This window comes from Salvelinus alpinus, chromosome 8 (genome assembly GCF_045679555.1).
Source record: "Salvelinus alpinus chromosome 8, SLU_Salpinus.1, whole genome shotgun sequence".
Lineage (NCBI taxonomy): Eukaryota > Metazoa > Chordata > Actinopteri > Salmoniformes > Salmonidae > Salvelinus > Salvelinus alpinus.
In genome coordinates, this window is record NC_092093.1 from 67,849,404 (window position 1) to 67,867,251 (window position 17,848).

At 44.7% G+C, this 17,848-nt stretch overlaps 1 protein-coding gene across 5 annotated transcripts in view; it reads right to left on the minus strand.

The window, feature by feature from the left end:
• LOC139583571 (dnaJ homolog subfamily B member 6-like) overlaps nucleotides 1-17,848 on the minus strand; it is a 75,610-nt gene that overhangs the window by 29,659 nt on the left and 28,103 nt on the right. For all 5 annotated transcript variants that reach the window (XM_071414802.1, XM_071414798.1, XM_071414801.1 and 2 more), the window contains exons 3-5: nucleotides 5,668-5,777; nucleotides 4,181-4,246; nucleotides 3,653-3,763 (exon numbers count right to left, since the gene is read on the minus strand). In XM_071414802.1, coding sequence (XP_071270903.1) covers nucleotides 3,653-3,763; nucleotides 4,181-4,246; nucleotides 5,668-5,777 — 287 coding nt within the window. The remainder of the gene's footprint in view (nucleotides 1-3,652; nucleotides 3,764-4,180; nucleotides 4,247-5,667; nucleotides 5,778-17,848) is intronic.

The window sequence follows — 17,848 nt, forward strand, 5'->3', positions numbered from 1 at the left end:
GTGAAGGACAATGAGCTGTGGTCCGGAATTATTCAAGGAAGGTATGTACATTCAGAAAAACAGTCAATTAAATAAAAGTGTGCAATTACAAAAGTAAATTCTTGAATATGAGTTGTGAACGTGAGAGTAATAGGAGTATTGTCTTTCAGTCGGATGTTTCTATCTCCACAGTTCACACAGACCATCTCTTTGATGTTGTGGTTTAATACCTTAGACATGTTAGGAAGAGGATATAGTTTAGTTGACGACTTCTCTAGAGTTGCATCCTGCGCACTTAAAATCCCCCCCTGCATATAATATTCCCGTTACATTGAGGTAGTTTTAGTACAAGGTCATTCATTAACTTTGGGCAATAACAACTCAGTAAAGTTACTTTCTTGTGCCAGGTTTCCTTTCACCATTATAAAAACATCCATTTGCATCTGGAGTAATTTCTGTTGACTTAAATGGGACTTTATTATCAATGAGAATTGATACTCCTTGAGGAGCAGGTTGAGGAGAATGCCAGCCCATCCCAAGCTCACCCAAATCTGGAAGATGTTTCTAATGGGATTGACCTTAACATAATTTAAGATCTAGGATTAAAGCTGTTGAACCTCCGGGCCATCTTCTTATCTTGGTGTCCCTTGATTTATACTTATTTATAACAAATGACTGCGAGGCATCCGCGGTTCAACCCCAGAGCTCTAAATATGGAGGCGAGCCTCAGAAAATGGACGGATAGGAGAGCCTACATCATTCAGCTGGAATGCTTTCAAAAATAGCTTCCATATTAAAAACAAGAGCAGTAATAGCAGCAGACACATGTGTCTGTGGAGACATGTGACGTGAGGGGGTTACAATAACACTCGAATGCGTGCGGTGTATGAGTGTGCGGGAAGTGCATGTTAAAACATCCTGGTTTTAACAGGATGAAACGCTTTCATAGACACAAATGGCTCTGACAAATAAGACTAGAAAAGGCTGGATGCTTTTCCTGTATCTGAGGAGAAGGCAAACACTTCCATGTTGATGTTTGCATTTCTGTCTGTAAACTCTTCCATGTATCATGACTCTACAGAGTGTAAATGCCCAGTGTATCTTTAAAACACAGACTGCTACCCAAATGGCACCATATTCCCAATAAAGCACACTACTTTTGACCAGGGCCTATGGGGTTTTGGGCAAAAGTAGTGCACTCTGTAGAGAATAGGGTGCCAGTTTGGACACATACACAGACTGAGTGCAGAGGACAGCTGTTGCTGTTTACTCCCATGTTGGCAGTGTCCAGCATCAGACAGCATGTCCTCAATGCTTTCGGTAAGAGGACAGTCAATGCTAGGCTGATGGCACAGAACACCACTATGGTCCTGGCTCAGGTAGGTGTCCCTGTCTGCTCGTAAAACTTGAACCCAGAACATCCATGCTCTCCAGTCTGTGCTTGGAAAGCGACTCTAAAAGGATGCAATGGGGGTTCTACAGTTGAAACTAAAGCCTATGGCTATACAGTACCCAGCCTGTAGGCAGAGGTGTGGTTATTGTATGGCTGGCTGTCATTATGCCAGCTGGTGCTGGGGGTCTGTCGGTCAGTCTGTCCGCAGCAGCCTGGGATCCTGCTAAGACTAATAACATACAGGAGGGGTCAACTGACTGCTAACATCTTGAGTCACACCCAGGCTACTACAAAGTTAGGCTAGACGGCACTGAGCACAATCATAAGAGTCAGGCTACCCCACAGTTAGGCTAAAATGTATGGGTATGTGTGTATCTAATCAAGGGTCCATGCTACCTCACCTTCCCCTGATTCAGGACATTGTCACGATCGTCTTGCGGTGAGAGAGAGGACCAAGGCGCAGCGTGTTAAAAATACATCTTCTCTTTATTTAGAAGAAGAAAAAAACAAAACAAAACAACAAATAGACGAACGTGAAGCTATTAACGACTAAGTGCACACATGCAACATAGAACATAGACAATTACCCACAAAACCCAAATGCCTATGGCTGCCTTAAATATGGCTCTCAATCAGAGACAATAAACCACAGCTGCCTCTAATTGAGAACCAATCTAGGCAGCCATAGACATACAAACACCTAGACAAGACACTGACCCATTAAACGTACAAACCCCTAGACAAACCAAAACACATACATTCCCCATGTCACACCCTGACCTAACTAACATAATAATGAAAACAAAGATAACTAAGGCCAGGGTGTGACAGACATGGGCATTAATATGGAGTTGGTCCCCCCTTTGCTGCTATAATAGCCTCCACTCTTCTGGGAAGGCTTTCCACTAGATGTTGGAACATTGCTGCGCAGACTTGCTTCCATTCAGCCACAAGAGGATTAGTGAGGTCGGGCACTGATGTTGGGCGATAAGGCCTGGCTCGCAGTCGGTGTTCCAATTCATCCCAAAGGTGTTCAATGGGGTTGAGGTCAGGGCTCTGTGCAGGCAAATAAAGTTCTTCCATCCCAATCTCAACAAACCATTTCTGTATGGACCTCGCTTTGTGCATGGGGTCATTGTCATGCTGAAACAGGAAAGGGCCTTCCCCAAACTGTTGCCACAAAGTTGGAAGCACAGAATCGTCTAGAATGTCATTGTATGGTGTAGCTTTAAGATTTCTCTTCATTGGAACTAAGTGGTCTACCCCGAACCATGACAAACAGCCCCAGACCATTATTCCTTCTCCGCCAAACTGTACAGTTGGCACTATGCATTTGGTCAGGTAGCGTTCTCCTGGCATCTGTCAAACCCAGATCCGTCCGTCGGTCTGCCAGATGGTGAAGCATGATTCATCACTCCAGAGAACGCGTTTCCACTGCTCCAGAGTCCAATGGCGGCGAACTTTACGCCACTTAAGTGTACATGGTGAACTTAGGCTTGTGTGCGGCTGCTCGCCCATGGATGCCCATTTCATGAAGCTCCCGACGAACCGTTCCTGTGCTAACGTTGCTTCCAGAAGCAGTTTGGAACTCGGTAGTGAGTGTTGCAACAGAAGACAGACGATTTTTAAGAGCTACGCGCTTCAGCCTTCGCCGGTCCCATTCTTTGAGCTTGTGTGGCCAACCACTTTGCAGCTGAGCCGTTGTTGCCCCTAGAAGTTTCCATTTCACAATAACAGCACTTACAGTTGACAGGGGCAGCTCTAGCAGGGCAGAAATTTTACAAACTAACTTGTTGGAAAGGTGGCATCCTATGATGTCACGGAGCTCTTCAGTATGGTCATTTACTGGCAATGTTTGTCTATGGAGATTGCATGGCTGTGTACTCGATTTTATACACTTGTCAGCAAAAGGTGTGGATGAAATAGCCGAATCCACTAATTTGAAAGGGTGTCCACATACTTTTGTATATATTGTGTATAGAACACTCAGGCAGAGCAGCAAACAGCCCAATCTCTCTTATCCAGCCAGCTAGGCTGACCTAGATGTGTGCACAATTAGTAGCATGGCCACAGGGGTTTAAAACTGCAATTAGTTGTAGGCATCTGACAGCGAAAAGGTCAGGAATGTTCCAGGAATTAAAAAGCAGACCGCTTCGAGAAAGCGTTGATAAACTTAATCTCAATGCCTGCTTCAGTAATTAAAGCCATAGTGAGGTCTCTTGCTCACACTCGCTCACTCTGGCCTCAGTGGGGGGGGGGGGGGGGGGTGGAGAGACTTACCGAAGAAATCTGCAAATGGATCTCGTTCCCCGAAGAATTCCCTGAAGACGTCTTCTGGATTACGGAATGTGAACCCACCACCGAAGTGATCAGCGTTGTGATAATGCCCTCCTGGAAGAAAGAGACAGAATCATCAACTAATTTCCAACAAGAGTTATTGAGAGATAGTAAAGCAACATATTCCTGGTCATACAAGCACACACGGCGATCTGAACATAGTTCAATTATTCAAGGGCACTATTACAGTAGCATGACACTTAGTTGACAGCTAATGCCTCGTAGTAATGGCTTAGCTGAAAGTCAGACACCCCCCCCAAAAAAAGAGGTTGGTATTGCCGTGTCAGATTTATGGTAAAACACTGAAGTTGACCCCATAGAGTTGTACATTAGTAGAAGAAAATACACTTCTCCTTGGCATGTTTGCTTTATGTGGCATTTCAGACATTGTGTCCTTTTATATTCATTTATAACCTCCATATCTCCTAGATAAGCCTATCAAGACATCAAAGAGTAATGTTCAATGTTTACCTCCTCCCCCTCCGCTTCCTGTTAGGCCTTCTTTACCATATCGGTCATACAGGTTCCTCTTGTTTGCTAATGAAAAGGAAAAAAGAAAAATAAGGAAAAGGGGGATTAAATGCTGGGAAGAGCCATAGTAAGAAATTGGAGGGTGCACGGTGCTGACAAGCCATGGGAGTTAGTGGACAGAGTGTCGCTGCCCAAGTTCATGCCCATTTCCATAAAAGTCCTAAATTACCACCCCAGAACTTGATAGACAAAACGAGCCGAATGACAACAAGAGACTACTCAAAGGCTTGTACAAGAACCAGAAGAGGAAAGTCGATGTTGAAGTGCGTGTACTCCACAGCTCAAACAGCCCTGACATAACAATTACTGGCCTGGTTTTAGCTGCTGTTGCCAGTTGAACAGTATATAACAGGAACAACTAAATCAAGACATTACAGTTGTCTGTTGTGCTCTTGGGCCTATAAATGTGTCCCAAACAGCACCCTAGTCCCTATGTAGTGCACTACTTTTGACCAGAGCCCTGATCAAAAGTAGTGCACTACATAGTAACTAAGGTGCCATTTGGGACATACAACACCTCAAGTACATTTCATAATTGTTGGTCCTGAAACAGACAAAAAGGTCATTCTGGACAAACAAACAAGAGTGATGTATGTTCACTATCTGGCAGCAACACATCACTGATCATATGTTTGTGTGAAAAAAAATTGGTATTGGTGAAAACATCATGAAGACAGCTAGGGGCCGTACTTGCAAACATTAGAAAAAGTTTAAATTCAAGGTTAAGCATTGGCCAATTAAACATCGTAGATGTAGTGTCACATGATAGAACACCGCATTGTAGCTAGTCCCATCAGAACCAGGCACACATTAGCCCTATGCTAACCTCACAAGGTGGCAGTGATTATTTACTGTAACAAAAACCTAATTTATTTATTTATATTTAACTAGGCAAGTCAGTTAAGAACAAATTCTTATTTACAATGACGGCCTACTGGGGAATAGTGGGTTAACAACCTTGTTCAGGGGTAGAACGACAGATTTTTACCTTGTCAGCTCATGGAATCGATCCAGCAACCTTTCGGTTACTGTTACAAAGCTCTAACCAGAAGCTACCTGCCGCCCCTTTTCAATCGCTCATCTTACTATCAAAGATCTTAAACTTTTGACACAAACTAATGGCATTTCTTAAAATAGGTCACCTCGGACACCAGAGGGATACATGTAATACAATATGTATAGCAGAAAGACACCACTTATCACCACTACTGTGTGTACCTAGCTAGCATACATTTCTAGACACCAGATCATAACAAGTCGCAGTCACTCATTATTATATTAGCAGCAAGCATTTCTCCATAAAATGTCTTGATATTTTTATTCTATTTTACAACCGGATTGGTATCCGTGAATCCGGACATGTGCGATAGCGTTTGATTTGATTTTAGCATTTAAACTGTCTTATGTGAGGGGGGGGGGGCTCTTACCGTTTGACAGGACCTCATAGGCTTCTGAAAGCTCTTTGAACTTTCTCTCTGCGTCCTCCTTGTTGTCAGGGTTCTTGTCTGGATGCCACTTGAGTGCTAGCTTTCTGTACCTACAGTATGGCAGAAATACATGTACTCTACATTATAGTGCTGAGCGACTAGTGCTTTTTGAAATCGGTTCCATTATTAAAAAATGATCACGGTTTTCGATTTCGATCATTTGAAATGCACTATGTGGGTTGAATGCTGTAACAGAATAAAAACTATTAATACATTTCCCAAGATGGTAACGACTGTCCATTACTGCTTATCACTTATTAACCATCAATTATTCACATTATTTTTCGAATTAAATCTTTCAGTTGTGTATATTACATTTGTTTTATCTGATGACTATTTTTTCATTCCAAGTCATCTCATCTCCATAGAGCTGGTGCCTATGCTGTCTGACAAAATCCCTATTTTGTAGTTCTTGAAAGAAAATAAAGGTATACTTTTATGACTGCTGAATACCAACTAGATCAGGGGAAAAAAGAAAAGAAAAGTCAGTCGGGTTCTCAACTGTTGAGAGTTAGAATACACAAGGTACAATTTACAAATTTGGTTGTGCATCAGCAGTCACTCAATTAGCCAATGTAGGCTAAAATGGTTTTAGATCGGTAAATTAGCTGGCTGCTAGACTATCTAAACTTGTAGTAACATGGTCGAATTACAGACCGGGTGGGGCCCATTGATCATCAGCTTTATTAAACTGCAAACATTTGCCTCCTATGGCCAAATGTGTAGAATTGGAGGAAATTAGCTGTAAAAACTGCACACTTCTCTACGCCCCATGGCAAAATGAGTAGAATTGCTTTAAAAAATTTGCTATAAAATTAAAAATTATTCTCTCCGCCCCTTGGCAAAGTGTGTACAATTGCAGCAAACTTGCTTTAAAAACAGGGGGGGTAATAGATGTGGCAACGCAGCTCATGATGAGTTTTGTTTTTTCTGTGGCCCCCACCCCCATCAAAGTTGCCCATCCCTGACTTAAATGTATTTTCAGGTAGAAATACAACAGCTGCTATCTTTATCACGATCACGCACTTTTCTCTCTTCCCGTAGTAGCGGTCGTAAAATAAACACAGACCGGGAAAGTAGATGCGCAATGAATTATGGTCATTGTAGTTAATTACAACGTTTTACGCGCTAAGCTATGTAGAATATTGGACTGTTAGAAACTACAACTCCCTACTACAATGTAATTCAAATAATTGAACCGAAGTCGGCCAAAATGAAAAATAACCGAAATTTCAGTTAATCGCTCAGCACTACCATATTACATCATCATCTACACACAGAAAGATTCACATTGGTTATACACCTCAAAAAGCACAAGTAAGAGGTTTGACACCCACCATCTCAGATTGAATTTGTTTCCTGTTAGAAACAGATAAGATTAGCATTCCTGCAACATTATTTTGTAAAATAAATTGATCTCTGAGAAATGAAGCTAATTGATTGCACACAAATTGGCTATTCTAAATTTATAGGATTCATATAATATTCAATAAATATAGTACCCAACAGCCAATGAGTTAGACATGAGAAATCCAAATAAATTGTCAAAACCATCCAGACACGCCACGCCCACCCCACAAGAATATAGTATCAATTCTCTATGTCTGACAAGTAGTATGGAGCTCCAGCTCGGAGTATTGGTCTTCATCCTATGTAATGAATTCCTAGTGAATTTGGTGGTGGGGGGTTCCTGTTCAGAGAAATTAGTCATTTAAATTGTTAGGTTTATGTCCCATTTTACATTCTGCTATTACCAGGTTGACCATTAGATGGTGTTGTTCCAGATGATTTATTTCTGGTTTCCTCAGTCTATGGACAAGGTATGACAGCAGTCCATGCATTGGTTTTGTTGTCCACTGTTTCAAATGCTAAAACTTTTCAGCATTTGTGGCACACATCCACAAGTTAATGGTATCTATATTAGCATTTTCACTCATCATGTCCAAGTCATCGTAAAGCATCTAAAAATGTATTGTGCAACTCAATGACATTACCTATAGATGATTTGGATATGAAGCGAGGAAATGCTAATATAGGTACCATTGACATGCATTGCATTTGTGCCACAAATGCAAAAGAAAGTTAGCATTTGAATCAGTGGCCAGGTAAACAAAACCAAAGCATGGGTTGCTGTAATACCTTGTCCAAAAACTGCTTACAGGGTTGTTCTTCAAAAGTGCCTTCCTCACCATCTTAAATAAGCATGCCCCTTTCAAAACATGTAGAACTAAGAACAGATATAGCCCTTGGTTCACTCCAGACTTGACTGCCCTTGACCAGCACAAAAACATCCTGTGGCACACTGCACTAGCTTCAAATAGTACCCGCGGTATGCAACTTTTCAGGGAAGTTAGGAACCGATATACACAGGCAGTTAGGAAAGCAAAGGCTAGCTTTTTCAAACAGAAATTTGCATCCTGCAGCTCTAACTCCAAAAAGTTTTGGGACACTGTAAAGTCCATGGAGAATAAGAGCAGCTCCTCTCTCTACGGCTGACCACGCTTTCCACCTGGCTACCCCAACCCCAACCCCAACCAACAGCTCTGCACCCCCCGCAGCTACTGGCCCAAGCCCCCCCCCCCCCCCCCCCTCACCCAAATACAGACAGCTGATGTCCTGAAAGCTGCAGAATCTAGATCCCTACAAATCAGCTGGGCTAGACAATCTGGACCCTCTCTTCCTAAAATTATCCGCCGCCATTGTCGCAACCCCTATTACTAGTCTGTTCAACCTCTCTTTCGTATCATCTGAGATTCCTAAAGATTGGAACATCACCCTCTTCAAAGGGGGAGACACTCTAGACCCAAACTGTTACAGACCTATATCCATCCTGCCCTGCCTTTCTAAAGTCTTCGAGAGCCAAGTGAACAAACAAATCAAATTTTATTTGTCACATACACATGGTTAGCAGATGTTAATGCGAGTGTAGCGAAATGCTTGTGCTTCTAGTTCAGACCATGCAGTAATATCCAACGAGTAATCTAACCTAACAATTTCACAACAACTACCTTATACACACAAGTGTAAAGGAATGAAAAAGATTATGTACATTAAAAAAATATACGAATGAGTGATGGTATAGAACGGCATAGGCAAGATGCAGTAGTTGGTATAGAATCATAAAACACGGGACGAGATGTTAAAACTGTCCATTGTGCCAATAGATGGTATGCACTCACATGAGATTTGCCGTGATGTTGACAGAGTGGCATGGGAGGTTTATTTCTTAGACTGGGTTAAGATGTCAATTTTGGGACACATCCTCAGTAGTGTGCCTTCGCATCAGTGGGTGTTTCGGCCTTTAATCACTAAACACCCTCATCAAAGGTGGCCAGCTAAAGGGTGATCAAGCCTTAGCTTGTGTCCCATGCCCAATTAAGATTTCCCACGGGACTATGCAAGGCAGGGGCGTCCTCTTCCCTGAGCCAGCCCTACAGCTGACCGCATACCTCATATGCCCTCCTCAAGTTGGAGGGATCTGAATTGGGTTCTCAGGTGGGGGTGGGGGGTCATGAAATTATAGCCCAGCAAGGGTCCTTCCGTTTGATCCAGATCCACTGGCTGCCTCTTTCAGCTGCTTGAGAAACTGCTCTGACGGTCTGACGCAGAGCCTGTCCATGGATTCCAAGTTCTTTCAGCAACCTGATGGTGGAAGAAGCCACGAATCCTCTGCATCCCACTTCAACTGGCCAGACTTTTGCATTCCAGCCACGCTGAGTTGCGTCTGCTGCCAACTCTGTGTAACGCAGTTTCTTACGCTCGTAGGCCTCTTCAACAGAGTTTTCCCACGGGACTGTGAGCTCTATGATGTACACAGCCTTTCGTGAAGGGGACCAGAGTACCATGTCTGGCCTAAGGTTGGTAGAAGCAATCTCAGGTGGAAAAATGAGTTGCTGGCCAATATCGACAAGCATCTTCCAGTCCCGGGCCATGCCTAGGTGTCCAGTTTCTGGCTTTGTAGGAGGATGCTTGGGCCTTTTCTGTCCCTCCCGGATGAATGTTGTTGTTTTGACGGGATTGCTTGTTTTTGGAGGTAATGAATTGGTTGCACTCCTCTTGGTCTCAAGTGCTGCAGCCAGGCTCTTGAGGACCTGATTGTGCTTCCAGGTGTAGCGGCCTTGTGAGAGGCTGGTCTTGCAACCTGTCATTATATGCCTGAGAGTCGCTGGAGCTGGGCAGAGGGGGCAGGTCGGGTCCTCGCCATACCATTGATGTAGGTTTTTTGGTGATGGAAGCACATCATAAACAGCTCTTATGATGAAGCTGATGTTGCTTGCCTCCATTTGCCAAAGCTCACTCCAGTTGATCTTTCTCCTCTCCAGGCCTTCCCACCGCGTCCATTGCCCTTGTTTAGCAAGAGAGACAGCCTTTGCACTTCTTGCAGTCTCCTCCTGTCTGCGCACCTCCTCGACCACCAGCTTCCTGCGTTCAGATGTTGTTGCCTTATGGAACGTTGGTTTGCTTGCTGCCAGGCCAAAGCCTCTTCTTCCATGCTGGATATTCCCCACAATGTCTTGGTGTCTCAGGGCTTAGCACACCACCAGCCCTTCGCCATGCCTTTGGTATTATTTCTTTCTGCCACACTATCCTCATGAGCCTCCAAAGAAAGCGTAGAACATCTGGGGCGTTCTTGTAGAGCTTATATGGTACTCCATTAGGCCCAGGAGCCGAGGCCGCTCTTGCTCGTCGGACAACGTTCTCTACTTCCTTCCATTTTGGAGGGTCAGTGTCCAGATTGAATTCTGGTGGTTGAATAGGTGGGATGTCATGTGGGATGATTATCTGCTCATGCCTTTTCGTGTCCTGGTGGACCTTTTCCAGATGTTCTTCCAGTTCTGGCTTTGGAGTTTTTAGGATTCCGCACTTTTCCTTTGCGAAGAGGTCTTTGACAAACTTAAAGGGGTTTTTATAGAACCGTGTTCTTGAGTGTTCCTTCTTCCTACGAAGTTTCCTTAAGTTTTCCGCTCTTCGCAAGGTTGCCAGCCGACATTTGATGTCTGCTTGGAGTAGCATGAGACCTTCTCTCTCTGCATCAGAGGCCTTCTTCCACTGCTTTCTCAGCTGCCTTCTCTCTCTGACAAGTATCTCGATCTCTTGCTGCCTCCTAGATTTGGCTGGCGCTGGTGGTGTCTTGCCACTTCTCCTTTCGTTTACTCCAAAGCGCTCTTCTCCGTAGTGGTAGATAATGTCTCCCATCCTTTCAAGCTTTTTCTCTGCTGTTCCTACCTGTTGTTCCAAGATTTTTGTCAGGTCGTTGTTGATTGTTTCCCACTCTCTCTTTTCAACAGCTTTGGGCCACTTCACACTCGGTCTGTGCCCTTTGACCTTTTCCTCTTTTAGAGGTCTCTGTGGTTGTATAGTATATACATATGAGATGAGTAATGAAGGGTATGTAAACATTATAAAAAGTGGCATTGTTTAAAGTGACTAGTGATACATTTAATTTTTAATTATTAAAGTGGCTAGAGATTTGACTCAGTATGTTGGCAGCAGCCACTCAATGTTAGTGATGGCTGTTTAACAGTCTGATGGCTTTGAGATAGAAGCTGTTTTTCTGTCTCTCGGTCCCTGCTTTGATGCACCTGTAGTGGCCTCGCCTTCTGGATGATAGCGGGGTGAACAGGCAGTGGCTCGGGTGGTTGTTGTCCTTGATGATCTTTTTGGCCTTCCTGTGACATTGGGTGGTGTAGGTGTCCTGGAGGGAAGGTAGTTTGCCCCCGGTGATACGTTGTGCAGACCTCACTACCCTCTGGAGAGCCTTACGGTTATGGGCGGAGCAGTTGCCGTACCAGGCGGTGATACAGCCGACAGGATGCTCTCGATTGTGCATCTGTAAAAGTTTGTGAGTGTTTTTGGTGACATGCCGAATTTCTTCAGCCTCCTGAGGTTGAAGAGGTGCTGTTGCGCCTTCTTCGCCACGCTGTCTGTGTGGGTGGACCATTTCAGTTTGTCCGTGATATGTACGCCGAGGAACTTAAAACTTTCTACCCTCTCCACTACTGTCCCGTCGATGTGGAAAGGGGGGTGCGCCTTCTGCTCTTTCCTGAAGTCCACGATCATCTCCTTTGTTTTGTTGACGTTGAGTGTGAGGTTATTTTCCTGACACCACACTCCGAGGGCCCTTACCTCCTCCCTATAGACCGTCTCGTCATTGTTGGTAATCAAGCCTACCACTGTTGTGTCGTCTGCAAACTTGATGATTGAGTTGGAGGCGTGCATGGCCACGCAGTCGTGGGTGAACAGGGAGTACAGGAGAGGGCTGAGAACACCCCCTTGTGGGGCCCCAGTGTTGAGGATCAGCGGGGTGGAGATGTTGTTACCTACCCTCACCACCTGGGGGCAGCCCGTCAGGAAGTCCAAGACCCAGTTGCACAGGGCGGGGTCGAGACCCAGGGTGCGGATACCGTCTGGGCCTGCAGCCTTGCGAGGGTTGACACGTTTAAATGTTTTGTTCACGTCGGCTGCAGTGAAGGAGAGCCCACAGGTTTTGGTAGCGGGCACTGTAGTGTCCTCAAAGCGAGCAAAGAAGTTGTTTAGTCTGTCTGGGAGCAAGACATCCTGGTCCGCGACGGGGCTCGTTTTCCTTTTATAGTCCGTGATTGACTGTAGACCCTGCCACATACCCCTCGTGTCTGAGCCGTTGAATTGCGACTCTACTTTGTCTCTATACTGTTTGATTAGCTTGTTTGATTGCCTTGCGGAGGGAATAGCTACACTGTTTGTATTCGGTCATGTTGCCCTGATTAAAAGCAGTGGTTCGCGCTTTCAGTTTTGTGCGAATGCTGCCATCAATCCACGGTTTCTGGTTTGGGAATGTTTTAATAGACGCTGTGGGTATAACTTCACATCACCGATGCACTTGCTAATAAACCCGGTCACCGAATCAGTGTATACATCAATGTTATTGTTCGTCGCAATGCGGAACATATCCCAGTCCACGTGGTCGAAGCAATCATGAAGCGTGGAATCCGATTGGTCGGACCAGCGTTGAACAGACCTGAGCGCGGGAGCTTCCTGTTTTAGTTTCTGTCTATAGGCAGGGAGCAACAAAATGGAGTCGTGGTCAGCTTTTCCGAAAGGAGGGTGGGGGAGGGCCTTATATGCGTTGCGGATGTTAGAATAACAATGATCTAGGGTTTTGCCAGCCCTGGTTGCACAATCGATATGCTGATAGAATTTATGGAGCCTTGTTTTCAGATATGCCTTGTTAAAATCCCCAGCTACAATAAATGCAGTCTCAGGATATGTGGTTTCCAGTTTACATAGTCAAATTAAGTTTGTTCAGGGCCTTCGATGTGTCTGCTCGGGGGGGATATATACGGCTGTGATTATAATCAAAGAGAATTCTTGAGGTAATAATAATAATAATAATAATGCGGTCGGCATTTGATTGTGAGGAATTCTAAGTCAGGTGAACAGAAGGACTTGAGTTCCTGTATGTTGTTATGATCACACCAGGTCTTGTTAATCATAAGGCATACACCCCCGCCCTTCTTCTTACCAGAAAGATGCTTGTTTCTGTTGGCGCGATGCGTGAAGAAACCAGCTGGCTGGACCGACTCCGATAGCGTGTCTCGAGTGAGCCATGTTTCCGTGAAACAAAGAACGTTACAGTCTCTGATGTCTCTCTGGAAGGCTACCCTTGCACGGATTTCGTCTACCTTGTTGTCAAGAGACTGGACATTGGCGAGTAGTATGTTCGGGAGCGGTGCACGATGTGCCCGTCTACGGAGCCTGACCAGGAGACTGCTCCGTCTGCCCCTTCTACGGCGTCGTTGTTTTCAGGTCGCCGGCTGGGATCCGATCCATTGTCCTGGGTGGTGGGCAAAACAGAGGATCCGCTTCGGGAAAGTCGTATTCCTGGTCGTAATGTTGGTGAGTTGACATTGCTCTTATATCCAATAGTTCCTCCCGACTGTATGTAATAAAACCTAAGATTACCTGGGGTAACAATGTAAGAAATAACACATAAAAAAAAAAAATACTGTTTCCTAGGAATGCGAAGCGAGGCGGCCATCTCTGTCGGCGCCGGAAGTTGTTGATCACTGACCATCTCGAATCCCACCGTACCTTCTCCGCTATGCAATCCGGTTTCCGAGCTGGTCACGGGTGCACCTCAGCCACACTCAAGGTACTAAACGATATCATAACCACAATCGATAAAAAACAGCACTGTGCAGCCGTCTTCATCGACCTGGCCAAGGCTTTCGACTCTGTCAATCACCTAATTCTTATCGGCAGACTCAACAGCCTTGGTTTCTCTAATGACTGTCTTGCCTGGTTCACTAACTACTTCTCAGATAGAGTTCAGCGTGTCAAATCGGAGGGCCTGTTGTCCGGACCTTCAATTCTCAGGATGATTCTTTTGTCTGTATATATCAATGATGTCGCTCTTGCTGCGGGTGATTCTTTGATCCACCTCTACGCAGACAACACCATTCTGTATACATCTGGCTCTTCTTTGGACACTGTGTTAACAAACCTCCAAACAAGCTTCAACGCCATACAACACTCCTTCCGTGGCCTCCAACTGCTCTTAAAACGCTAGTAAAACTAAATGCATGCTCTTCAACCGATCGCTGCCCGCAACTGCCCGCCCGCCCGCCTAGCATCACTACTCTGGACGGTTCTGACTTGTGTCTGGCTAGACTGTAAACTCTCCTTCCAGACTCACATTAAGCATCTCCAATCCAAAATTAAATCTAGAATCGGCTTCCTATTTCGCAACAAACCCTCCTCCACTCATGCTGCCAAACATACCCTCGTAATACTGACTATCCTGCCGATCCTTGACTTCGGCGATGTCATTTACAAAATAGCCTCAAACACTCTACTCAGCAAACTGGATGCAGTCTATCACAGTGCCATCTGTTTTGTCACCAAAGCCCCATATACTACCCACCATTGCGACCTGTATGCTCTCGTTGGCTGGTCCTCGCTACATATTCGTCACCAAACCCACTGGCTCCAGGTCATCTATAAGTTTTGCTAGGTAAAGCTCTGCCTTATCTCAGCTCACTGGTCACCATAGCAACACCCACCCGTAGCACACGCTCCAGCAGGTATATTTCACTGGTCACCACCAAAGCCAACACCTCCTTTGGCCGCCTTTCCTTCCAGTTCTCTGCTGACAATGACTGGAACGAATTGCAAAAATCACTGAAGTTGGAGACATATCTCCCTCACTAACTTCAAGCATCGGCTGTCAGAGCAGCTTACCGATCGCTGCAGCTGTACACAGCCCATCTGTAAATAGCCCATCCAACCAACTACCTACCTCAACCCCATACTTGTTTTTTTTCTGCTCTTTAGCACACCAGTATTTATACTTGCACATCCTCATCTACACATCTATCACTCCAGTGTTAATTGCTAAATTAATTATTAAAACTACATCAACCACAACAAGAGACATGCAGAGCAGCAGGGCTGGGGTAACATTAAGGAGGCAGTGTAAACTCCATGGCTCTGCAGTCCAGGACAGCACAGTACAGAGGTTTGTGCTGAATCAGCAATTCTCTCGGACTAAACCCTTCCTGCAGGAGACAGCGTCTCTGTCCCATTTATAGTACACAACTTTTGATCAGAGCCCAATAGACACACATATGCCACAGAGGAACAGAGGAAGGATGGGCCAGACTCAGAGGTCATCTATAGGGCTGGATTCATGGGTTGCATGTTTCGTCACAATATTGTTTTGAACGTTTGTTTTGAACTTATGCCTGACTGAGCGTTCTACTCAATGCATTGTCAATGAGCGCTGACTAAGATTTCAAAAGTGCATTAGAGTAGATTGGAAATACTATGACAATCAAAAGGATAATTAGTAGGAAAACCTTTTGTCATTTCGATGTTGCCAGATTGACTTTAGATGCAGTGTAACGTTAGCTATCTAGCTATAATTGAAGGGAGGACACCGGATTTTAGCTAGCTAACGTTAGCATTGCTATTTTTGATGATATTGCCATTTCTCTCAAGTAAATTTGACAACATCATAAGGCTGGCAACGATTTTTGACTACTTTAGCAACATCATCGCATGTCCAGGCACTATAGTGAATTTAGACAAAACAGTAGTTAGCCTCTGTCCAGAATGACTGGGCTTATCACCACTTTAGGGCACCACTATGGCGCCGCCGTTAGAGGGCGGCTTGAGAACGTTCCTAACAACGGCATGACGCGACAGGTTGCACCTGCGTCACTCTATGTATAGAGACTACCCCTTACAAAAAAAAGATAGCAGTTTTAAAACTGCAGTAAAAATGCAGTAACTGCAGTCAACTGTGGTATGTTGGACACAGTAGTTGCAGAATAACTGCAGTTATACTGCACTCTGACTGAAATATTTTTTCATAAGGGACAGAAGATTAAGGGTCTTATGACACTATTAGAATCTGTAGTCAATACATTTTGCTGGGAATCAGGACATGAAGAGCTGGTCCTCCATACAGAACTGGGGCCATAAGTATCAAGCTAATCTAGGATCAGGTCTCCCCTGTCATTTTAATATTATTCATTATATTCTAAAATAAACCATAAGAGAACTGGTAGGGTGCTTCAGGCCTTAGGTAGACCACACCTTGGCCGTAAGGCATCGCTCTCACCTGAGCAAATCCAGTGCATTCGGAAAGTATTCAGACCCCTTGACTTTTTCCACATTTGTTTAAGTTACAGCCTTATTCAAAAATGTATGCTTTTTTTTTTAAATCCTCATCAATCTACACAAAATACTCTATAATAAATACAATTTTTACATAATTATTCAGACCCTTTGCTATGAGACTTGAAATTGAGCTCAGGTGCAACCCATTTCCATTGATCATCCATACGATGTTTCTACAACTTGATTGGAGTCTACCTGTGGTAAATTTAATTGATTAAACATGATTTGGAAAGGCACACACCTGTCTATATAAGGTCCCACAGTTGACAGTGCATGTCAGAGCAAAAACCAAGCCATGAGGTCAAAGGAATTGTCCGTAGAACCCCGAGGCAGGATTGTGTCGAGGCACAGATCTGGGGAAGGGTACTGCAGCATTGAAGGTCCCCAAGAACACAGTGGCCTCCATCATTCTTAAATGGAAGAAGTTTGGAACCATCAAGATTCTTCCTAGAGCTGGCCGCCAGGCCTAACTGAGCAATCGGGGGAGAAGGGCCTTGGTCAGGGAGGTGACCAAGAACCCGATGGTCACTCTGACAGAGCTCCAGAGTTCCTTTGTGGAGATGGGAGAAACTTCCAGAAGGACAACCATCTCTGCAGAACTCCACCAAATCAGGCCTTTATGGTAGTGGCCAGACGGAAACCACTCCTCAGTAAAAAGGCACATGACACCCCACTTGGAGTTTGCCAAAACACACCTAAAGACTCTCAGAAACAAGATTCTCTGGTCTGATGAAAGCAAGATTGAACTCTTCGGCCTGAACGCCAAGCGTCCTGTCTGGAAGAAACCTGGCACCATCGCTACGGTGAAGCATGGTGGTGGCAGCATCATGCTGTGGGGATGTCAGCGCTAGTAACTGGGAGACTAGTCAGGATCGAGGGAAAGGACAGAGATCCTTGATGAAAACCTGCTCCAGAGCGCTCATGACCTCAGACTTGAGCAAAGGTTCACCTTCCAACAGGACAACGACCCTAAGCACACAGCCAAGACAATGCAGGAGTGGATATGGGACAAGTCCAGCCAGAGCCCGGAGGTGAACCCTATCGAACATCTCTAGAGAGACCTGAAAATAGCTGTTCAGCGACACGCCTCCTCCAACCTGACAGAGCTTGAGAGGATCTGTAGAGAATAATGTGAGAAACTCCCCAAATACTGGTGTGCCAAACTTGTTGCGTCATATACGCAAGAAGACTTGAGGCTGTAATCGCTGCCAAAGGTGCTTCAACAAAGTACTGAGTAAAGCGTCTGAATACTTATGTAAATGTGATAGTTGTTTTATACATTTGCAACATTTTCCCCCAAAAAAGGGGGTATTGTGTGTAGGTAGATTGATGAGTGAAAACAATTGTTTAATCCATTTTAGAATAAGGCTGTAACGTAATAAAATGTGGAAAAAGTCAAGGGGTCTGAATACTTTCGAATGCACTATCTACAAATCCTTCAGTGCTTTTCCTGTACATG